Genomic DNA, 25,407 nt, shown 5'->3' on the forward strand with positions numbered 1-25,407 from the left:
TTCAGTGTGTTGATTGGCCTGTACATCTCTGAACTGGACAATATCCAATCATCTAGGTAGTTATGGTTATTCTCATAAAATATATTTATAATTATGGCATTTTAAAATAAGAGAATGAGGGAATAAATTTGCTTTGTCTATAATTTTCAAGTAATGAAATAGATTAACACAAGTTAAATGGCTGACCTAACTATCAAAATTTTAAAAAGCAAAACTCAAACAATAATTTACTGGATCAATATATATGGAATCGTCAGTCATGTGCCTGGCCAATCTATGAAAGATTCAAGCTTCAGAATCACAGTTCACATATGTTGGGATCAGTGCACTTCCCAGTAAAACATAATATCTCAGAGCTTTACAGGGCCCGGTAAATACGAAACATTCTTTCCCGTGCAGGAGACACATCATAAAACAAGTAGGCAAAGGCTGTCGTCACAATGGGCCCTGACTACTTTTCCCTGCTAGACTTTACAGATTTGAAGTTTCTAGTTGGTTACAATTCCATTCTTAATTTTTTGGGAGTGGATCTCACTATGTAGCCCTGGCTGACCTGACACTCAGTATGTAGATCGGAGACCAGAAATCTACATAGCGATAACTGGCTGACCTCCAACTCACAGATAGCTACATGCCTCTGCTTCCTGAGTGTCGGAATTAAAGGTGCACACCATCACACCTGGATCTCATAGGAGTTCTTAAATAAATTTCAAATAATGATGCATATTTTGGGCTCCTTTGGAAAACTCCATGACTCTGGGCCTGCATTCCTGCATGCTGCAGAGGTTTGAGTTAATACTGCTCATCATGAGACTGAGGGCCTAATTATGATTAATGAACAGAGTTGTAACTCTGAACCAAGTAGTAAAAGCTTCCATTAATCAGAAAATACTAAGTGATAATTGTTAGCTTGTCTTCCTGCTAAGTTAGGATTATTGGAGGATGGACAAAAACAAAGGGGATTGTAGAGTTCAAAGTGCCACATATAATTTGGAGAGAAAAAAACATGTAGGAGAACTTGTTCCACAGACTGCGGCTATTGAGAAACCATTGTATTTTTCCTTTATAGGAGATAACAATTCAATAGGCTTGATTGGTATGTTAAATAAAACAAAGATGACATACCTTACTTGGAATGTTTTTCCTTATTTACACACTTCCATTACTTCTGCATTTATTTTAATTCATTTTGACCTGAACTAAGTAAGAGCTAAGGAAAAAAGAAAGTAGGCTCCAGCGTATCAAATCCCCCCCCCTTTGTTAGCTTGCACTTCTCGGTGCTATGGTGCTAAAACATATGCTCTGGCACCTGCAGATAAACGTCAGACACTGAGAGCGTGTATTCCCACAGGAATGAGGCGTTTCAAGCACGCCTGGTGACTTTGGACAGTAGCACTTAGGAAACCTTCGATCGGGCAGTTTTATCATCACACATTTTCTAAAGCACTCTCACTGTATAAAGTTGTACAGATTTTTGAAACCTGACTTTTGAGACAGGACAGAACAAAACAAAACAATCAGGATCCCAGGACAGTATTATGGACCAATTACCTCTTTTCTTAAAGTCGTACACATACTTTTACTGTCTATTTGCTTTACTTCATAATGAAAAGTTACCAAAACTGATTTGGATTTTTTTTTCAATTTTCATTTTCTCACAGTAAAACTTTGTATTGTAATACCAAGACACTTAATTCCCAGAGACATTGGTAATATTTCTTACAGCTGTTGAAAATGGGATTGCTAGGGAATTTATATTCATTTTTTATGTTTATTTTACTTTTTAGTTTTAAATCTGATTTATTTATCTAATCTTTACTCTGAAAAAGAGTTTGAAGCATACATAAATGAGCCCAGGCTAGACTTCCAGTGATTGCAAGTGAAGAAGACATCTCCCTAAAATAACTCTAAAAGTTGACAAAGTTGTTAACTGTAACAATTCTAGCCCTGGACCTCTTCCAGAAGCAGGTAAGGACATGGCGTGCCGTGCTTCCTGGGAAGACCAGCTGGGAAACCTTGCAGCACTGCTGCTCCAGAGTGGATGGATGTGCCAAGACTAGCAAGCAGAGTAAGCCTGGCGGAGACTACTGTGAAAAGGCCCCTGGTCCTGCTTGTCCAGGATGTACACTAGTGTCAGACCAGCACAGCAGCCACAAAGTCAGTGGGGAGAGGACGCTGGCTAGAAAGCTCAATACTGGTATCAAAGGCCAGAAAAACACACTAGGAAAGAAAAACTCAGGGTACATATAAAAACGTGGATTCACTCACGGAGCTTTCTTGACTTGAATGAAATTGAGTAAAAACTCTGATCACTGTGCCATATAAGCAAAGGACAGTCACTGAGAAATAAAAAACAAAACAAAGCCAAGATATCAGTGTGTACAGTGTGATGGGGAGATAGATTTTTAAGATTAAATTCAGGCAAGTGCCTAAAATCAGTACTGAATAAATAAACCCTGAGCAGCAGGTAAGCCTCAAGACAGAGTTTCCCAATCTGATAAGGAAGTTGCAACCACACAAAGAACTTCTATAACTCAATAATAAGACAATAACCTACATGCAATTTTTAGTTTACTATGGAAAATGACGTTGAATATAATTTAATCTGGTGAACATCCAAGAGGAATTAAAGCACATGCCTGCACTGCTCTGAATGAAAAGGTTCACAGCAGGAGGATAAGATGCTCAAATATCCTTCAACTGATGGATGGATAAGAAAATGCAGAGTACTTATGGGATGCTATTTATCAATGAAAAGGAAGATGACTAATACATACTACAACACTGATGAATCTCATGAACATTGCTATAAGCAAAATAAGCTGAATGCCAAAAATATGTATTATTTTTCTATGTATATGGTCTAAAACTTTTTAAAAATGATTTGTCTCTACTTCGTGTGCACTGGGGCCTTGCCTCATGTGTGTCTGTGTGAGGTGCCAGATTCCCTGGAGCTGTCATGTGGGAGCTGGGAATTGAACATAGTTCCCGTGGAAGAGCAGCCAGTGCTCTCAGCCACTGAGCCATCTCTCCAGCCCCCCCACATATATAGTGTTTTACAAAAGGAAAATTGACGGGGAGAGCAGGTTGGAGAGGGCTGCAGGAAAGAACAGGATTAACACAGCCGAGGACTCTAATTTCTGCAGGGAAGGAAATATTCTAAAATTAAGATATGGTAGTGACTATGAAAGTATAGTTTATTAAAAAATCAAGGGATTATACATGTAAATATATGTGAATTATATGTAAATATATGTCATTAGTGTTACAAGTAACACAATAAAAGCTTTCAAAAATGCAAAAAGTTTTGAAGAAGCCTTAAAGTGAATAAGACAATAAAGAAAGGGTGTGATTATTCCCACTTAGTTGCTGCAAATGGGATGCAAATTTAGTTTTGGGCTCCCAGATGCCAGACCTCAGAAAGGAAGGCATTTGTATATCAAGTTCCCAGATGTGGAAGGACCTGGGATCCTTGAACAGAGTGGTTCCTGAATCCCACACTGAACAGTATGAATTAAATAATTCACAAGGGGCTTTGGCTGCCTGGGTTATGCTTTTATGTAGTAAAGCTTGGGAGTTATTGCAATAACACACTGTAGAATTTTCATTGTCCTTAAAATAAAAAGAAACAGTTGTTTATGGACGTATCAAATTCTGGGACGCGTTCCTCCCAATACAGAACTCCCTAAAAGAATGAGTATGGGTGACTTTCTTTAAAATTACCTGTACACAACAATGGATGGTGAGTATGCTCTAGGGTGCAAAGACAGTAATCCCTTAGCTCCCAGGGTGACCCAAGGGACCAAGGTCAACTGGAATCCCTATGCCAGTGGTCTCAGACTTAGCAACCCTTCCTGTCTGTGTTAGGCTGCTGGGCAAACACACTTAGTGCTATAAAATCAACAGCACTCTGAATAACAGCTTCCTTAAAACAACTAAATGAGGAGCACAATCTAAAACACAATCTAAAAGGAACCTACCAGCCTGGTTTTAGGACAGATAAACCAACATGTCTATATGGGACTGAAAGACATCTGGCTGTTTGCTACCTTCTTTCATTTATCTCATAGCACCATGCAAACAAGACATTTTTTATTCCTTTTTGTTGATATTTATATTAACAAATAGAAGTTATTTACTAATTAGATAACTTTTATTCATCACATTGCCAAGTCTGGTCAAAGGTGCTAGCCACACTACCCATGAATGTTCTCTGATGCCTCAAAAGCTGCAAGAGGTCCATGGTGCCCCAGTGACTAAAACTGCTTCTTTGCTGGCAAGTTCTAAGTGCACTGTAATCACAGTGTAAACCACATTACGTAATATAAACCATACAATGTATGTGTGTGATTTATGAGTCACTGACCTGAGATCGTCATACATCATATCAGACTCTAATGTAAACTAACCCTCATTTGAAGTTAATTGCACTGTCCATACTGTGTACCGCTGGAGGGTTAAGATGCTACCCATCACAAGTTTTACGGAACATGAAATTTAAGGTAGATCTGCTGGTTCTGAAGCCTACCAGTAAAGGCTATGGCTTACAACTCCCTATATCTTCTTGGTCATCTGCAGTTTTGATTTAGGAGTATATTCCTCTATTTCTCCACAAAATGTGACTTTGAAGATGCAGCTTGGAAAGTATACTATTCACTCTTTATGATTTTCTACCCCATTAGTTATATCACTGCACCAGATTCATACTAACTGTAGGCATAAAAATCGTCGTACATATTAATTTCCCACATGGCACAGCATATTGGAGTTCTTGTTTTAAATAAAAAAGTTAGGCTGTTGCCCATATAATTGTAGAATTCCATTTAACTCTAAAAAATTTCTACTCCTTCCCTAAGGAATTTTTACTGCCCACAAAAATGAGGCATGAAGATTTTATTCATACAGATATTAAAATCACTTTTGTTCATTCTAAAATGAAGAAATCCATAAATATTCTTATAATTCTAAAATTTAACTATATATGTCTAAAATCACAAGATTTTATAGAACGGTACAAATGTGAAGCTAAGCAAATGGAAGTGTATAATGTTTTCACTTCTGAACAGAATTGGAAAACTATGCTAACAAATTAGAAAATGCACCCTTAAGTTAGTAATTTCAAATTTAGCATAAATACAAATTGTTCTGTGGCAATCCTTTGAATCATGTAGTTACATGTGGCCACAGCATGTGCTCCTGTAGTTGTACACTCTTACCTTTGTTACATGTGGCCATAGCATGTGCTCCTGTAGTTGTGTATTCTTTGTTACATATGTTACACTCTTACTTTGCTATATCTGACCACAGCATGTGCTCCTGTAGTTGTACACTCTTACTTTGCTACATGTGGCCATAGCATGTGCTCCTGTAGTTGACACTCTTACTTTGCACTTTGCAGTGAGCAACAGAGCACCACAATTAAGCACTGCTAGGGAGTGTTTACATTGGTTCTCCAAAGGTTAAGAAGCTGATTATAGCTAAAATCAGCTTTGCCTGGGGCTTTGGGGGCTCTGTGTAATCAAATTAGACAAGCAGGGCACAGTGTCACCTAACACAAACCAGTGCCACTTTCTTCTCTGCTCGACCCCTCCTCCCTGTCCCATTTATTATGGAAACAACTCATGCTTTATGCTTTTACCAGATAATTTAAAAGGACTGCCTTCTAATGAATTTGGCATGTAATTTCCTAAGATGTCTACCTGTTTAAAAGTAACAAAAGCATACTGAGAAAAAATTGAAAACAAAATTCTTTCAAATAATTTTTTGAGGGAGGAGGAAGTATATCCCACTTTAAAAAATAAGATCATTTTATTGTAAAAAACTTGCAAATAACAACAGCAAACAACACAGCTAGATGAACATACCCACTCAAGCACTGGCACAAAGCCAGTCCACACATTTCAATGACGTGAATACAGGTAGAGTAGCCACGTCTTGTGAAAAAGAACTCTTCATGTGGAGACACTAGAATATTTTAAAGTATCTTTACAAAAGGCAGGTGACAACATTATCCAGGGTAAATATTATGATGTTTTCTATCTTTAAAGAGACAGTTTTGCTTTGTAGACAATTGAAAAATTTGTCTGTTCCTGAGAGAGCTCAATGAACACACCAGATAATTCTCTGACCCAGCTAAGGATCCTCGGGAACTCACTCTGCTGAGCTGTAGCCCTCTTTTCTCCCTCGCTACTCTGAAGCCACGCAAGTCAACTGCGTACTGGACATATTCAAGAAAGAGGTTTGTTGGTAAGGTTAGAAGAAAGACACAGCTGCTTCGCAGAAGCACTTTTTAACAGGTTCCACGCTTAAGCACAGTGAGATGCATTTAGTAGTCAGGTCTAAATCTTGCTTCCCATGGGACTAAAGGGAACAGATAGTTTAGACACCAAAGGCTGTTAAAAATTTGGATTCCCATAGAACAATGTGAAGTGCACTCTCACCCTGAACTCTTGGGGAAGTGTCTAGGCCCTGCCCTATATGAAATGACACACTATGCACACCCCCATGGAGGGCCTCACCCTCCCTGGAGAAATGAGGGGATAAGGGGGGGGGGAGGGCACGGGAGGAAGGGAGGGAATGGGAGAGGGACCTGGAACTGACTTGTGAAGCAACCTTGTTTCTTATCTAAATTTAAACTGGAAAATAAAATTTAAAAAAAAGAAAAGCAATGACAACACTAAATAATAACTAAAAGTTAGTTCAACAAAATTTTAAACCGTTGCTAAAATAATAGGTAACATTGTGTCTTTACCAGCCTATACTTTGAACTTTAGTTCAGAATATACTACTTTGCTTAAAATACAGAAGCAAAAAGGAAGGCAAAAATGAATTATCAAGAGAAAATAATTTTGCTAATGATTTATTCTGAGCAAGAAAAGCAAAACTTGTTATTTTAATTGATTAAGTCATAAGGAGTCTTGCTATTTGCTCAATCAGACAATTTCTGCTAATCCAGCAACACTTAACAAGTTCACATGTGGTTAGCTTTTCTTGCCATAGCTATATATCACATTTCTGTGCTGCAAGCTGTGCAAAAGAAAATCAATATGCTAGCTTTAACAAAAGGACAGAAAACAAGATGTTCTCCTATATTTTCAATGAACCTCACACGACTCTGCTGCTCATACTCAGTACAGTTTTGACAGAGAAACACACTCTTCAATGGAAAAATTCTACAAAAGAATGAATTATATACATTTGGATCTGAGGTTCTGCCTTATTTCATAATAGAGTTTATTTAGAAGAGTGATATTATCATTCCCTGTACACAGTATATCCAGCCATTTATAAGGCATTATTTCTCTTAATAAAGGCTTAAATATACTCTCTAGGTCAGCATAAATATATACTACTTATGAAAATAGTTTGAGATACTTATATTAGGTTTTAGAGACTATTTTTTAAACAAATGAAATGTATGATACAGCACTGAGAAGAATCTTGAGCTACAGCCACAGTTAATTGAGTGCACAATGTGACATATTCTTGTATTGCTGCAGAGGTACATTATATGCAGAAGTAGATTAAGATGAAAATACTCAGAATGAAGTAGGAGTGCTGGCCAATAAATCAGCACAGAGCAGAGCCAGCCAGGGTTCTCAGCCCAGTCATGTGGAACCAAGCAGGGCCAAACAAGCAGCAAGCTGGACTTCAGCCAAGGGACCCAGAGCTGTGGTCAAATGGGCCAGACAAACAGAAAACAAGAAACAAAGTAATATATATGTTCAGAGAAATGCATGTACATTTGAACATTTCTTTGTAAATGGATTAAGGATGTAAACTGAGGAGTGGCTGCCACTAATCAGCTGAAGGTATGACTACTACAGAAAACACAGTCAGAAAATCACACCGGATCCAAACCTTCTACTACTGTGTCACTCATAAGACAAATTTAATTCATAGATTAATGTGCCATTAAAAAGAGGACAGAGATATGTTCCAAATCAGAAACTAACACTGAAATGATTTTATGTATTAGAGAATATTAATATTGCTGGAAATAATCATTTTAGTGACAGTCATACTCTTGTTTCAAAATAGACTATAGTTACAATATTTCAGTGAAATGAAACTTGTCTGATATTTTAAAAAGCCAGAGCCTGAAAAATAATCCCAAAGCATAAAAGTCGTAATTTAATTGCATAATGAAGTAAACTCTTGTTAGAGACTGTTGCAAAAAGATAGATGCCTAGCTTCTGAGGAAGCTACACCTGGATGACCTCTACCTTTACAAACATGTGCATACATACACATGCATACCTATATGCACACAACACAAATAATTCAAATACTCTAACAATCATATGCACTCCTCAGTTAATTGTATGGCCTTAATATAACCTTGGGAAACTGGAAAAAACACTGTTGGAAAACGCCCAATTATATCATGACAGCAAAGAAGGGATCTGCCCTTTTTACATGGGCGAGTCCTATATTACCGAGAAAAGGACGTAAATGTATAACTGAATTTAGGTTAAGTGACAATTCATATAGATTTAATACACTGCAGTTTTTCCTTCGTCTCTGTAATGGTTCTTGGTAACATCTCCTCCTACACTAGAAGTCATCCATTGATGAGATTTCCCTATTACTTTATTCCCAGCCAATCAAATTACTGTTTTACTTCCTATGTAGACTACTGGTATGTTTCTGAGGCAACACTGCTCTTCTTTGGCTGTCTTCTTTAGATGCTTGTCATTGGGTCTCTCCTGTGTCTGTTATATCTTTAAAGTCAACACGGCGGGCCTTCCTTGACTTCTGCAAGAACTACTCCTTTTCTGCAACACTACTTTCTTGCCATACCGGTCCACACAGGAGATTTCTCCAAAAATGTATATGCCTCAAAATAACAAGATAAATTCAAAGATCTCTATCAAATTATCCCGTGTTTCTACCATGGCTCTTGTCCTTAGACCAAAATAAAATAGCTCTTACAAACTGAAATATTTGATCTACCTGAATTCTTTGGCTATCGAGTGCCGATTTAATGACTTTCATATAAAGAAAGGCATCAGAAAATAACCCAGGGCTGGAAAGGATGATGAAAACAATCCACATGGCTATCTAATACTTAAAACGATATGCAATCCAGATTCGTCAATTGACCAAAGCTACATGTTAGTCCTTTCCACCTTCCTGTACGCCCTCTGAATGTGCTGTCACGGTCCTTTTAACTCAGTATTGTCTCAGAAAGTGATTGCAGAGAACTGTCAATTATAAAACTGTCTATAGACAAGATTTTTGCTACTTTGAATAAACATCGTTTTTCAACTGTTAAACTTTCTGTGTATTTTTCTCATCACATCTTAATGTGACTCCTGCCTCCTCCACTTGCCCATTCTCCCTTTCTTGTCTGCTAAAAGGCTGTCTGAGATGCTGCCTTATTCATAGGCTCTTGTTTCTTGGAGGACCTACTTATTGAGTATGCTTCCTAAGTCAAACCAAACATTTCAAAATGTTCATTACCATTTCTCACTGAAAACTGGAATTTTGAAATCTCCTTTTTTTCTCCTATCTATGTTGTTTCCCTCTTTTATGTAAGACAGACAGAAAATACTTTCATTTCTGAAAATTCATATGGAGTCCCATTCTGAAACAGAACATCTTCTTTTTCCATTTTCCCTTCTGTTTGCTCTTCTGCATTTTAGACTTGGTAGCTTTATTTGCCTTCAAAACTGAAAGATACCTGTGGCATTTTGTTGCAGTCTTTGATCTACTGAGGCCATCAGGACATTCCCTTTTCCTTTCAAATCCCTTCTGACACCCATTTAGGAAGCTTTGTTCTGTAAAGCAATGGAATCAAATGACTAGACTGAAGTCAATGGCTACATGTCACTTCCATCACTTAATCAACTTATTTTACTCACGCCCCTTAAGAAACACATGATACAGAGCTGAAGCAGACACATATTAAAGATTCTTTGTTCTAACAGATCCAGTGCACAGATTGCCTTATCAAAGCCTTGAGAAGCTGCTCAGTGATAGCAACAGGTCCTGGTTTAAGTACCAGCACCAAGAAAAAAAGATGATCAACAGGTCTTCATTTGAAGACTTCAAAATATGTAAAGCTTGCTGTACTACAATGCAGCCAATTCTGTTGCTTAAAACAATTCCATCACTATATTGAGCCCATTTAATTTCCATAATGTACAAAGTCTTTGTTGTCATGTCTGTTTGGAACTTCATGTCTGGGTGGGGTCAGGAACAACTAAATCACTGAGTCCTTTTGGAAGCTGAATGCTTTAATGTGCATAGCATCTTACAGATCTCAGGAGACGTTTTCCCCAGTGGTAGCAAATATCTATCATCAATGTACTGAGGAATTCAAAGAAAATAAATACAAGAATTTAAGTGAACATTGTAAAAAAAAATTCACTGGCTTCAATTGATAAGAACCACATATGAAGAACCTGGCCTTCAGAGAGGCAGTGATCAGTAGTTAATGAGGACTCATAACTAGACAAATTACTGAGAACAATTTTCCATGGAGTGCTTATCCTATATGGGTTATCTGTAACAACTCCTATCTCAAGGTGTAGGGAACACACCGTAAGAGGGATGGACAGCATGTAAGAGCTGCAGGACAGTGAGGAGTCTGTGAAATACTGCCTCTGGCACATGGCATGATCATTACACTGTTACCTCAATTGCAGTGATGATCACCTGCAAAAGACCAACTCAGTGAGAACTGGGAATATTTCAACAGGCTGCAATAAATGGACTCAGTGGTTATTAACAATAATTAAACAATGAATAGGACTTAAAGGGAGTGAGGGTGATGTGTTGAGAATGCTTGCGGGTAGGTAGGAGGAAGCAGTTCCTGACAGGAGTGTTAGGGTGAGTTGAGGTTCATGTAATTATTTACATGCATGAAGTTGCCAATGAATAAGTAACATAATTCTATTAATTTAAAAAATCATAAAATACCCTGTCTAATATTTTAATTCCAACCAGAGAGCCTGGCTCATGAGTTTTATTTCTCTTTCTAAAGAAGCACGTGATTCCAAGCATTAGTGTCACTTAGGCACTCATCCATGCTTTGGATTTTATTAGTCTCTCTTAGGCACTTATCTATGCTTTGGATTTTCTCCTTTTTCACCGTGACTCATGGGGCCAAATATCATATCTACCAAGTAACTCTGTGATGTCTACATAAGGTAGAAGCTGTATATACAATCTTACGTGCATGTATATACTTCATCTTTAAAACAAACACAATAAGAGACATTATATTTAATGTCAATAAACACCAAAGTCCTGTAGTAAAAGGCATATGTCTAGAAGGAGGAAATAAGTGAATGGTAAATCTTAAAATCGAACATATGGGCTAACTCATTGGACTGGCTTATTTAAGGAGCAGTTCTGATTTGATAGTTTGGAGTAGGGGAAGGTGGAAAGCACATGAGTCGAGCCTCGTCAGGCAGCTCTGCAAGACGAGCTGTGAGGATGAAGTGGCTGTTACAGTAATAGCTGGAAACAGTCAGTTGTCTAGGCTTTGAAGTCCCTTCAGCTTTGATGTTGTACTCTCGCAGCTTTTGGATGGTGGAAGAGGGAAAAGAAGACTTTTCAATTCTGTTCTTGTGCTTTTACCAAGAAATCTTAGCATGATAAAAGACCAGTGTTTCTGTGAATTTTAAGTATTGCATGGGCTTGCCCTTTATTTTTAAAAAGTTTAACTACTGATTCAGCAGCCAATGTTCTTTATTAGTTTGAGTATATGTATATGCATAGAATTATCAGAATATATGAATCAATTAGTGGGGATTACATTCATGATGATTTTGTTATCTTACTATGTTAAGTATTACTTATATTAAGTAAGTGGGTATGGTTTCTAACCTTAAGAAACTTACTAAACAAGACCAGTGAGCTTTTGGTAGGCAATTAAAAACTTACAAAAAGCTATAGATAGACTTCATGTAGTCCACAAGTCTGGAAAAGCTGCCTTGTGTTAGAAACAAAAGACACTACCAAGAATACATGTGAATTAAATAAACCATAACCAAGAGAAAGGAATAAGAATGTCTTGTAAGTTCTATATGAAAAGAACACGAGCAGAGACTTCAGCTCAAGCAGAGCACGGTTTCTCTCCTTTCACTCTCTTGGTCACATTTCTATGTTCTGTTTTGTAAGCACAAACTGTCAGCACTACCAAAATACTCAGCACATGTTTTGAAAGTTACAAATTTTATTTTATTTCAACTATTTGCTGTATTTGCAAAGTATTATACTCATGTTTTTACAATACTTTATTTTTTAAATTTTAACATAGCTACATTATTTTCCTCTTGCCTTTCTTCCTTCTAACCACCCATGCACTCCCTTGTCCATTTCCTTAGTTGCTGATTTGTACATATATCAGCATATATATCATACATGATACGTATGTCTGACTCCTGCTCTTCTCCTCTTCCTGACATTGTGCAAGCTAGGCAAGTGCTGTACCACTGAGCTACATTCCTGGGGCTCTAAAGTTGTCCTTACATCAAGAGTTCTAAGTCAAGATAAAATGAATTCAATTTACTTTCGTGAGTTATACACATCGTTTTCTAATACAAATCATTACAAAAAAAATAACAATTCAAACAAACTCTAGTTCTCTCATGAACTACCTATTGTTAGTGTACAAAATACAGAGAGCATGTTACTCAAGGGTAGAGGCAATTACTCATCCTAGTTACTTCTTGTACTTAAATGGCAACTAATGTACCTAAGATATTCAAATGTTCCCATGTCTAGGAAGTAGGACAATTAAAGAAAAACATTATTTTATTTGGAGCTGCATCGCTTGATGCTTGCCACCATAAGCATTTGCTTAGTTATTGGAACTTGTCACTGCTTACTTTATAGACAGCAAAAACTCCATAGTTAAAAAACACCCCCCAAAAGCTATAACATAAAATACTGAGGACACCTGAGGCTAAAGTAGTAATCTAAAAGCTAAAAAGAAAAAAATGTTTCCTTTTGAATCTTTCTTAGAGTAAACCAGCTGCCTATGCTACAAAAGAAAAAAAAAAAGGATTCTAGGTTTTCTTTATAGAAATGAAACTGTCACACACGCATTACTTTTGTGGGAAAGGATAAGAACAACAGAGGTTCTATGGCTGTTATCCTTGCTTAGGTGTTGGTGCCACAAAGTGAGATGAGGAAGGAGACAAAGCCGGACACTGAGGAGGGCTAACTGCGATGCAGGAAACCAGAACTGATGCTCTGCTAAATTCTTAAGTGCATTAGAATTGGCTCTGAACATAAACAAAGCCACTGTAAGCAATTAAATCTGAAGAAGTAGCTCATAAAAGTGGAATATTTACTGTGAATGAATCACTAATACAACACCTGATTTAATAGTTGGATTTTAAGCATTGTTCCTATAATGAACATTAAATGGTCACGATGCATCAAAGTTTATAATGTAGCAAAATGGCAATTCCAATGTATTGTAAGGATCATAGGACAAGAACATTAAAGCAAATCAGAGTATAATTTCAGTGACAGTAAAGGGTTGAAAATCTGCAGGCATTTGTAACAAGGACTTTAAGATGAATTTGCCATTCCCAAAGTCATCTCACTAGGCAGGAAAGAGGAACTTGGCATGTGACCAATAAATTACAAGAGAGCAACACCTTCGGGTTAGAGGGCACTGATGACTTCAACAAATCTCCCCAGCTCAGGCAACAGATTAAGCTGCGGGATAGGACGCCCTACAACCTTAACCTGTTAATACCTCTAAATTCTTAAGAGTGACCTCTAGTCTGCTCTCCCATATTAGTTGTTAGTTACACTAATTACAGCTTAGCTGGTATTGTTGGTACCAGTTTTCCCCACCCCCAAAGACATGCAGAGAAAGGTTATCTCTAATAGCTTCAAATAACTTCAGCCAAGTTCTGCTGTGCGCATTAGGAGCACTTACCTCCAGCTTTGAAAGGGTCTTTTATAGACATCAAAGGACAGACACTAAAAGCAATATGTGTTTGTGAATTCTATAAAGCATTTCATAAAGGAAGCTTGTAAAAGTAGGAAGAGAAACTTCTGTGACTAGATCTTTAGAATGATTTGTAAAAATCTAATATATTACACCATTCATGCTTATGTTCAGCAAAAGGGGCTTGTGATTTTGTTCAGACGGATCTTGTTTTACTTTAAATTTGTTCACTAAGTAATTGATGCAAAATTTATGATTTTCAGAAAGGATAATGAAATTTCTACCATGATTTTAAAGAACCATTTTAAGCTCAAGATTTTTATTAATGTTAACCTAAGATTATATGGAGTTGGGCATAGGATTCCAAAGCCCACAAAGATTCAAATACCATCTGTGATGCTGTAGTAAATTTTAAACAAGGCACTAAATCAGAACAGTAACATACCACAGAGACTTACAGCCAGAGAGCCATAACTGAATTATCAGGGTTAATGTGAATAGCTTCCACACCATGACATCTCTGCTTTGAATGAAATCTACAAATTCCTACTACATCTTAAATATAAAACTATGGAAAGATAGAATAAAAAATGGAAAGGCGGAGTAAGTAGGTAAGCAGGATTAGCACAGTATTGTTATGAGCTCCTGCGTGTGAGAACTAGTGGATCTCTGACTCTTGTGTCTGCTCTAGGGACTCTGCTCCTCCTGCTGGGTTGCTGTGTCCAACTTCGCTATGGTAGGTTTTTTTCCGGCTTCATCTTATTATATTTTATTTTGTCACATTTGGTTGTTATCTATGTGAAGCCTATTCTTTTCCAATGAGAGACAGAAAGTGAGTGGACACAAAGAGGAAAGGATGTGGGGATGAACTGGAAGCAGTACAGGGAGAGGAAAGTATCTTTTTCAGTAAACGAAAAAAGAGGAAGAAAGGCAAGCTAAGGATGCTCGAGGTAAAGTAATGGAAACCCGATTTTATAAAATAGATATATTAAGTAATGATGTCTAACATCAAAAGAAGAGACTTTGTTTTTCAAAGACGGATTTTAAAGGCAAATCTAGTGTTCTTATAACTAACGAAAGTCTGATCTAGGTGAGACACTGGAAATGAGCGATCACAAGTTCAATCAAGTTACTGTTGTTAAATTCAAGACAACCACTGATCTTAAGAGTCATCATTCCTTTATCTGCCCCTTAAGGAAGGAATGTCGCCAATTAATTTTTATGGCATTTGCTTTTCTATCACACTGGCTGCTACATGTATTCAAATTATTGCCAATTAAAATAGTTTCACAATCTATAAAATTTAATATTTTATAATAGTTTCTTTGCTTGTCAGTATAGCTAGTAAGGTCTTTCGTTGTGAGCATCATCTTGGTATATCATAGGGTGTTACTAAATAGCAGCATTATATATGAAACAGGAGGGAACATTGACCATCTACTTTCTATCACCTTTAAGAATAGAAGAGGATAAATAGTAGCTGTTTTTAATTTTTTTGACTGATTTCATTAACTAATATCCCTATTTCTTTCAAACTGATAAAATACTTACTACTAAAATGTCTTATATAGTAAAACCATTTGGGAAGTGATAATCAGAAAAATATCAGATCTGGAAAAAAGAACAAAGGAAGACAATGATAAAATTCCATATTTAAAAATCACACATAAAATAATGTGAGTAATAAGATAGGCTATGAATTTTTATTTTTATTACAATATAAACATAAGGTATATTTAAAGTCAGGGATAATGATGCATGCCTTTAATCCCAGCACTTTGGGAAGCAGAGGCAGACTCATCTGAGCTAGAAGCCAGCATGGGCTGTCTACACTGTGAGTCCCAGGACATAATAATACATAATAAGACCCTATATAGAACTCCTCTCCAAAAAAAGATATATTTATGTATGAGATTTAAGGACTATTTTTAGAGAATCATTGAAACAAATAAAATGAAAAAAAAACACAGACCTTGAAAATTCTAAAATTTGTTTTCAAATAGATCACAACCTTTTATCATTATTTACTACATGGTAGATACCAATGAAAGTAAAGTCGGGAGGGACATTCAGCCTGGGGAATATATGTATAATAGATCAGTTGCCTAGTATTCAAAAGGCCCTGTGTTTGATCAATAGTACCATACAGGAAAAAATAGTGAGGAAGAAACATTAACTATCTGGGAACCCTGAAATATCAGTGATTAATCTTTGAAATATTAAATTAGTTTTTTTAGCAGGTAACGTATGATCAACACTAGCTAGTAGACCAAGTCTCTGTGTGCTTTCAGGTCAACTGTGGCCTAGAGGAGAGGTGGCACTCAAGTGCCTTGGGATACGGTGGGATGCGGTTAGGTAGATAAGTCCATGCTACGTTAAAGGCAGTGAGGGGATACTACTACAAGCCACATGGAAGGCTTGACTGTGCCGACTTCCTGTTCTGGTTTGTTGTCTGTCTCTCCTTTAGTCCCTGGCTCACCTCCTAGTGATGACAAGTCTTCACAGTGGTCCCACTGCTTTCTGCTGGATCCTGGGTTATTTCTTTGTAGCACTAACACACATTCCTCTAAAACTAGCCACTTGGTAGTAATCCTCAACCTCCGGATGCCTTTCTTACTCAGCATGCTCTCTCCCTGTCCAGTTCTCAATTTTCTTTTTTCATTTTAGACAGCTGAAGAGTAAGCATAGAGGGACAGTGATGCCAATGCTGATGGGAGGAAGAATATGCATTTGTTAAGGAACAGAAAAATGTTGCTGGGAAATGGTCAGAGCTGCTTCATCTGCAGTTTGGGGACTTAGACATCTGGGTGAGGCTGGGTATTTTTGTTTTGCTTGTGATGTTCTGGTACACTACTGATGGCATTTATAACATATTTTTGTTTGATCTACTTAAAATATGAATATTAATGAATATATGTACAGGTATTAAGAATAATGTGAGAAGTCAAATAATTATTCATATACAGTTTCAAACATTAATATCTATTTAAAATAAGTAACATAAAATATGTATAGTCAGATAATATTATGACAGGTATGGGCAGGTTTTTACAGTGAATCTCAGAATGCCTATGAGATACTCCACCAAACAAATGATTCATTATTGTCCTCACTACAAACAATGATTGGAAATCTAGACTTGTCTTTTAGTAAGAAGTGATATTTCACTTCTGTATGGTTTCCTTCAACAGTAGCATTACTGGATCAACTGTGAGAAAACACTTAAATCATACATTCAAGTTCCTTCTGTTTCTTAGATGTTCACATGGCATAGATGTGTGCACAAAGAATTTTCATCAACTAAATTATTTACTGACTAATGTAGGAAACTCAGTTTAAAAATTAAAATGGTACAATTTTTATGGATTGTGCCATTATCTGTCACCCCAAATAAAAAGGATAAAGACCCTTTGACTTTTCATGAAAAACATCACATTTCTGTTAGTATTTTATTTGAAATTTCTTGGCCTAGAGGACAAAAATTGGTGACTGTTGATTAGCTATTTTAGTGGAGTGACACAGAAGCAGAACCATTCTCTTCCTATCCATGGTGTGAGCATGATTGCCTTTTGGGGATAAGGAAAACAGTTTACATTTAGTACACATTTATTAAGCACACTATTGGCATGCAATACCTGGAATATGATAATCTATATGGCTGGTTATAGCAGAAAGAATGATTTAAGGTTATAGCTGAAAAACATACTTGGTGTATACTTATACTTAGTTATATTCTTAAAAGTGTTTACAGAAAGAATTACCCACTGTCTGAACATCCTCTATGCTGTTTCAAGCTGTTTTCATTCATAAGTGCATACAATCAGAATAAATTAAAGATGAGTGACTTGATTGATCATGGCACACTAACTTGATGGCATCAGTGGCTGTCAATGCTCAGTAGCACTGTGGCCAACCTCAGTTTGGTGAGATGGTTCAGAAGGTCAAGTACCTTATGCCAGGTATTTCTTAGGGAAAATGAATTACATCTTCATCAAGGTGTCTGAGCTCTTCCCAAGTTATGCCTTCTACTCTCACCAATGGGTTCAAATATCCTGCTTTCAAAATTGAGAAATCAAAAACCTAATAACTTCTTTAACCTCTGTTTTTTAAATTTCATCTTTTAATAAATGATATTTACCCTTATCAAACTACAGTGAGTAGCATTATTTCTTTTTAATACATAGTTTTTAATGGGAGTATTTTTATTATTATTCATCTATTTATTTTACATGCTGGCAGCAACCTCGACCACCATTCTCCCCTCCCAGTCCCTTTGCCACATATTTCCTCCTTCAGGCCCTCATCCCCTCACAAACACACACACACACACACACACACACACACACACACACACACACACACACACACACACACACCTTCCTGAGAAGGTATCCATAGAGTAGTGATATTATCTAGTTAAGTGTCAAAAAACAAATAGATCTGAAACAATGTGACTCTACGTCTATGGAGTTCTTTTTTATCATGCTGTAATCTCCTATGTAATATCTTGGTAGGGAGCAGCTGTCTTCTGTCTAACTGTCCTCGTATGTGTATTTCCCAATACAAGCACACATTTTTCCCTGGACATGGTAGATATTATGGATTGAGTTGTGGTCCCTTCAAATTTATATTCAAAGCTTTCATATCTTAAATATGATCTCACTCCGAGATAAGAGTCTTCATAGAGGTGATAAATTTAAAGGAAATCATTAGGGTAGACCAGGCACAAAGCATTATTGGTATGACTAGTACCTTTATATAACAGGGAAATGTGGGCAGAGATATGCATAGAAGGAAGACATCACAGAGAGTCACAGAGAAGTGATTTCATGCAAGGAAATAGGGGAAGACATGCTTGCTTTACTGCTTGCCAGAGAACCAGTCCTTTACATACATTCATTTCAGACTTCCAGTCTTCAGGGACAATAGCCTCTGTTTTAAGCCATCTACTATGAAGTACCTTGACAGCTCTAGCAAGCTGGAATAGCAGCAGATCTTAGAAAAGCCTGAGAGTGTGTGGCTATTTTACCTGGTCAAATTTGTTACTGTAAAAAATACCTGAGATAACCAATTTATAAGGAGAAAGGTTGATGTGGGCTCACTATTTTGAAGAGTTCAGTTGGTCCTACTGGTTTGTGGCTTTGGGTGAAGCAGCTCATAGTGGCAGGGGTATGTGGTGTAGCAAAAGCATTCCTCTCATGTCCAGAATACAAACCATCCAAGGGGAGGGCCAGGTCCCATTGTCCCTTCAAGGGTATGCCCCCAAATAAATGGAAAGTGCTTCTATTATGTCCCAATTCCTAAAGGCACCACCTCCTCACAGCGGATCAAGGCGGAGACCAAAACTTTACTATGCAGACTTTGGAGAACATCTGGACTTTTCTACATTTACATGATAGCAGCATTCAATGAAGAGACTGCATTAACAATGGGAGGATCAAGCTTGTCTCTGGGAGGAGGAAACCAGAAGCAGCTGATAAAGAAGCTGCTCACAGTCTGAGGGGTGCCTCACCTGCTCTGCCGTCACTAGTCTCTGGTATCAATCCTAGGTGTGTTGTTTTGTTCTTACTTGTGCATATTATGTAGTTGTAGACTAGAAACAAAAGAGATCATTTATTTAAGCTACATAATGCTACGTGGTTTTCAGAAAGGTTCAATCTGAATCCTTCAAGTGAAAACATTCATTTGTCCCATCACCTAGTTGTCAAGTAAGGAAACAGATTTTTATAAATCTCCCCCCCCCCCCCGCCCTTTGAGACAGCCTCACTTTGTAGTGCTGGCTGACCTGGAACTCAATATGCAGTTCAAGCTGGCCTTGAACAGAGGTCTGCATGCCTCACCATCCTTAGTTCAGGGATTAAAGGCCTGTGCCATCATACTCAGTTTTATACTTTTATTTCAGTCATTATCACCAGCAATGAAATTCTGCATTAAGAAAGTTTTCTGGCAACTGAGACTAATGACTATGCTCTCTTAGTTAGTCTGGGCTGCCAGTTGTTAAATGCTTGCCAGTTTACAGAGATGCGAAAGAATGATTTTTGTGAGCTATAAGCAAAGCATAGGTAAACTGTGAAAGCAACATCATGAAGAAACAATTATTGAATGCTAAGCGAGATGAATTTCCTGAAGATTTCTTTCAACAGTATCCAAATTTATTCTTACCAATTTTATCCTGTTTATTGACAGATACAAACTAAAGTTCTTGAATGAGGTAACTTGCTTAAAGTAACAGCTTCAATAAGTTATTAAACCCATACTGAAACCCAGAAAGAAATGCTTATACATATGTGATGTATATGTATACATACCCCAAGTAATAAATCATTTATTGTGTGACTATGTAAAAATATCTCAATTTAGTTTAAATTTTAGCTCATTTATGGGAGGAATGGGATATGCAAAAATTCATATGCTGAGGTATTAATCCCAGAGTATGACTATGTTCAGAGATAGGCTTTTTACAGACAGTGCAGACAGTGCAGCTAAAGGAGATCATGAGAGTAGACCAAACACATGAGACTCACAACATCACACAAAGATGAAGATAATAAAGATGCCAAGGAGACAACCCTGGGATAGATCTTCTCCTCGTCCCCTCAGAAAGAATAAACTAACTAACCATGCCTGCACCTAGACCTCATATCCGCACTCCAGAACAGTATGGGACAGGTTTCTGATGTTTAAGCCACTTATTCCAGGATATTTTGTTTAATAGTCTTATACAACATCATACCAACACAGACTGGCTTTCACCTAAAAAGATTTATATTAGGATTTTAAATTGGATTCAGTAGATTATAAAATAATAAAAGAAGAAGACATGAAGTTGGGAGCAGAATGTGTTGGGGACTTGGGCGTGGGAACACGGGTGCAGATGACAAAAATGACGGTATACTTGTATGAAGTTCTCAAAGAATAAATAAAAAATTACAGAGAAACAAAACTACTCAAATAGTTTGTATGACCACTACAAAAACAACAGAGGGCAACTGTCTTTGAGTGCCTCTCGTTCTCTTAACCATTGTGACTAAGCCTCTAAAAATATCTTTAATAAAACCTCCAATTCTGTTAAATAAAAAAGACTTTACTCAATCAGTAGGAATTTTAAATTTGTATATTGTCATCCATTCTAAAACAATAAATCAAATTAAATACATATATGTCATAATATTGCCCTGGCAACTGTATCCAGTACTAGGAAAGGTCCCAGCACTAAAATAAAATAAAATGCTAAACGGAAAAAGAGGACTAATTGGGAAACTGTAGTTATTCCCTTGCAGAAGGGATGGCAAACAAGCTGTAAAGTTTTAGAAAGAATGGATTTGAAATGTAGCGACTTCTGTATCGGAAGGCCCCGATGTTTCCAGGGTCAACTTTGGCAGAGTGGCAGTGGGAGAGTAAACAGCAGTAAGTAAAATCAGTTTTACGTTGTCATTTTGTTGGAAGACAGGAGGAGGGAAGCCCAAGATGTCCAAGTTCAAGCCAAAGCAGCTAATTGTGCACAGAATTCACAGCAGTCTTCTACCTTTAGAGAGGTGGTAGAGTGGCCAGCAACCTACAGCAGCCATTCACAGAGCTTCTCCCTGGGCTTCGTGTAGAGCTGCTCTTCTCTGATGTCACCAGGGCTTGATTTAAGGGTTCTACTGAGTACCAGGATGGTTTCAGCTGGATGGAGATGTAATCCCACAAACTGACCCTGCTTTTAAACTTACAAATCCATAGCTCTCATTAGTATGTCTTTGTTGTTGCTATAAATACGACAACTATGGCAGGTTCTGTGTTGAGAGTGGAGTTTTGTATTTTTGAATACTATTTAAAACTGAAAATATACATTCTGAAACACAGGTATGGTTTGGGTTATATTATACAGGTTAGCCACACAAGGTATATAAATACACAGACAGTAATTATAAATTACCATGGTGTATAAGAAAACAGACTTATGGCAGCTATCTGGACTTCCTGAGCAACACCACACTCTTGAATTAATGGGCATTTGCTTTTTTTCATATATCCCTACAATCTTAATCTTTAGCTATGTCTTCTAACCCCTAATATACTAGATATATGAGTATGTGTATATAGGGATATGTATTTCTCCTGTTTAGAGAAATGTCTTTTAAGGAAATAAAAATGCAAGAAAAAATGAAAAGGTACATTTATTCTTTTAAGAAATACTTTATAATGAGAAATTATTATTTTACAGAAAAGATGACTGGGGTAAAGGTATATTCTGGATCGTTAAATTTTGTACAGGTTTTCTTCAAATGTAGTTGTTGGGATATATATACATATATTCATATATGTAACCCACCACATAAAAAGACTGAAAGACAAAAAACACAAGATCATCTACATTCCTTCATAGTAAAAGTCCTGGAGGGACTAGGGACACAAGAGATATGCCCCAAAATAATAAAGGATATTCCTAGCAAACCAGCAGTTGACAGAAACCCAAACAAAGGGAAAAATCAAAGTATCTACACAAAAAATCGAGGAAAAAGACAAGGATGTCCACTCTTTCTATATATACTCAATATAATACTTTATTTCTTAGCTAAAACAATAATTGAAGGAGATCAAGGGGATACAAATAAAAGAAGTAAAATTATCTTTATTTAGAGACAATATGAATTTATACAAAGACCCTAAAATAGTAAAGCAGACATCTACATCTAACAAACACTTCCAGCAAAGTGAAAGAGTTGTGTGATAAAAACTTTAACACACTAGGGAAAGAAACTGAAGAAGATATCAGAAGATGGAGAGATCCGTTGTGCTCACAATCCGTAGGTTTAATACACTGAAAATGGCAGTCCTAACAATCTTCAGATTCAAGGTACTCCCAATCAAAATTTAAACACAATTCTTCACAGAAATTAAATGGAAAATTTACAGTTTATAATCAAACACACAAAAAGCCAAGGAGAGCATAAAAAAATCCTGGTTAATAAACTACCTGCGGGATATATCACCATCTCTAATCTCAAATTGCACTGCAGAGATATAGTAATAAAAACAGCATGATATTGATATAAAAACAGACACACAAATCAACAGAATAGAACTGAAGATCCAGACATAAGTCTACACACTTATAGACACCTGATATTGATAAAGAAGCAAGAAATACACACTGGAAAAAGACAGCTTCTTTAACAAATGGTGCAGAACAAACTCGATATCTGTATTCAAACAGATCCATATTTATTACCTGCATAAAATTTAACTTCAGAAAGATCAAATACACTGAATTTGATAGAAGAGAAAGTGGGGAATAATTTTGAATGCACCAAATAGCACAGGTACTAAGAACAACAATTAGCCAATGGGTCCTATGACACTGAAAAACTTCTGTAATGCAAAGGACAGCATCATTCAAACAGAACTGCAGGGAACAACATGGGAAAAGATTTTTTTCCACTAGACATCCAAAGTATACAAAGAACTAAAACACCTGGACATCAAGAAAACAAATAATACAATAAAAATGGGGTACAGATCTAAACAGAGAATTCAAAAAGAGGAAACGCAAATGGCTGAGAAACACTTGCAGAAATGCTCTACATCTTCAGTCATCAGCAAAATGCAAATCAAAATACTGTGAGATTTCATAATACCCCACTAAAAATATTCAAAATGAATAAAAAAATGACATCTCCTTCTGACCAGGATGTGGAGAAAGGTAACACTTAGCTACTACTGCTGGTGGTGCAAACGTGCACAGCCACTATAAAAATCAGTGTGGTAGTTCCTCAGGAAGCTGGAAACAGATCTACCTCAAGATCTAGCTATACCACTCCTGGGCACATACCCACAGGACTCTACAACTTACTACAGAGATGTTTGCTCATTCATGTTCATTGCTGCTCTATTCATAACAGCTAGAAACTGAAAACAGCCTGATGTTTGTCAGTGGATGAATGGATAAAGAAAATGTGGTACTATTTACACAATGGCATATTACCAAGCTATTTAAAAAATAAAATCATGAAATTAGCAGGCAAATGGATGGAGCTAGAAAAAACATGTGAATGAGGTAACCCAGCATCACCCCTCCAAACCCCAAATATTTAGCATGCATTTACTTATATGTGTATGTTAGCTGTTAAGTCTACAATCCCTGTAACTACAGAGGATAGGTATAGAATAAGGGATTCATAGGGAGGGAAGGATCTCCCAAGGAAGAACAAATAGAATAGATACTTATAGATGGATAGGGGTGGGAGATGAGACTAGGAAAAGAAGATTAAATGGAGTTGGGGAGGGAAGAGAAGGGTAAGGAAAGGAGTATCTGGAAGGATATCGAAAACTAAAGGCCCTTTGAGAGAAACCTATTACACTAGAAGTCTCTTAAAATATATACACATATGAAAGAAATATAAATAGAGTCACCAAAGGAAAAAAAAAACAACCCAAAAACAAAAACAGGGTAGACACAGTCCCAAATGGGCATTTCTTGCAATTAAGTGAAAACTCCATTGCCAGGATGGATTACATCTAACTGAGCTGTTGGCCAAAGAAGTCCCATGGGAACTCCCAGACAATCCAGACACTGCCAAGGCTGTTGGTTTCTATCCACAAACTGACAGTCACAATCTGTTGCCAAAGACAACACCCACAAGTCTCGCTGAGTACAGAAACGTTGAGTAAGTGTCTACCTCGTCACCCCTGCTGAGCAGTATTCATGGTATAGGAAGTTACTCTGCACACTATCAGTAAGTGTCTACCTCGTCACCCCTGCTGAGCAGTATTCATGGTATAGGAAGTTACTCTGCACACTATCAGAGGAGAAAGTGAAGCACCACAATAGCTACAAAGCCTTCTGTCTACAATGGTGACTCGCCTGAACGACAGGCCGGGCAACAGTGACACCACAGTTGTGGGAGTCACCAACCACTCTTGTCTCAATTGAAGGCCATTCAGTGGGACACGATCCACACCAGACACTCTTCTCAGGAACCTGAGACTAACATGTGCCACAGACCTGGGGGAAACCAAATGCTACTATTCTGCTAAGAGAACATAACCATTCATTCCATTATACTCACATATCAGTGTCTTGCTCAGCCACCATCAGAGAAACTTCCTCTTGTAGTAGACAACTGGACACGATGTGCAGAGTAACAACTTGGAACACTACGTCCTAAATGGGATGTCTCTATCAATTCCCTCCCTTTGGAGCTTAGGGAACATTGCAGATGAGAAGGTGGACAGACTGTAGGAGTCAATAGAGATGCAAGACACCAAGGAAACAAGGTCTTTCAGAAACAACAGAACTACAAACAGAAAAACACACAGAGACCGCGGATGCATTCACGGGGACAGCACAGGTCCAAGGCAGAAGTGGACACGAGTCCCCATCCCTGAACCGTAAGCTATCTCCAATTGACAACTGATCTCTCTCAAGAGAAAAGGACAAGCTAGTTTTCTCCAATGGAGTCTCAATGGGTACACAAACCGCACTCAAGGGCAGGCCCTATGCT

The 25,407-nt window shown here is 37.3% G+C and overlaps 1 protein-coding gene across 8 annotated transcripts in view; it reads right to left on the reverse strand.

Moving 5' to 3' along the window:
* Nucleotides 1-25,407, reverse strand: part of Fam172a (family with sequence similarity 172 member A) — a 374,184-nt gene that overhangs the window by 74,232 nt on the left and 274,545 nt on the right. For 4 of the 8 annotated variants that reach the window (XM_040729035.1, XM_040729036.1, XM_040729031.1 and 1 more), the window contains one exon: nt 19,434-19,514. The exons of the other annotated variants lie outside the window; for them this stretch is intronic. In XM_040729035.1, the coding sequence (XP_040584969.1) occupies nt 19,434-19,514 (81 nt within the window). The remainder of the gene's footprint in view (nt 1-19,433; nt 19,515-25,407) is intronic. 8 annotated transcript variants of the gene reach the window in all.

Source organism: Mesocricetus auratus, unplaced genomic scaffold, assembly GCF_017639785.1.
Source record: "Mesocricetus auratus isolate SY011 unplaced genomic scaffold, BCM_Maur_2.0 Super-Scaffold_100020, whole genome shotgun sequence".
In the NCBI taxonomy this organism is placed as follows: Eukaryota; Metazoa; Chordata; class Mammalia; order Rodentia; family Cricetidae; genus Mesocricetus; species Mesocricetus auratus.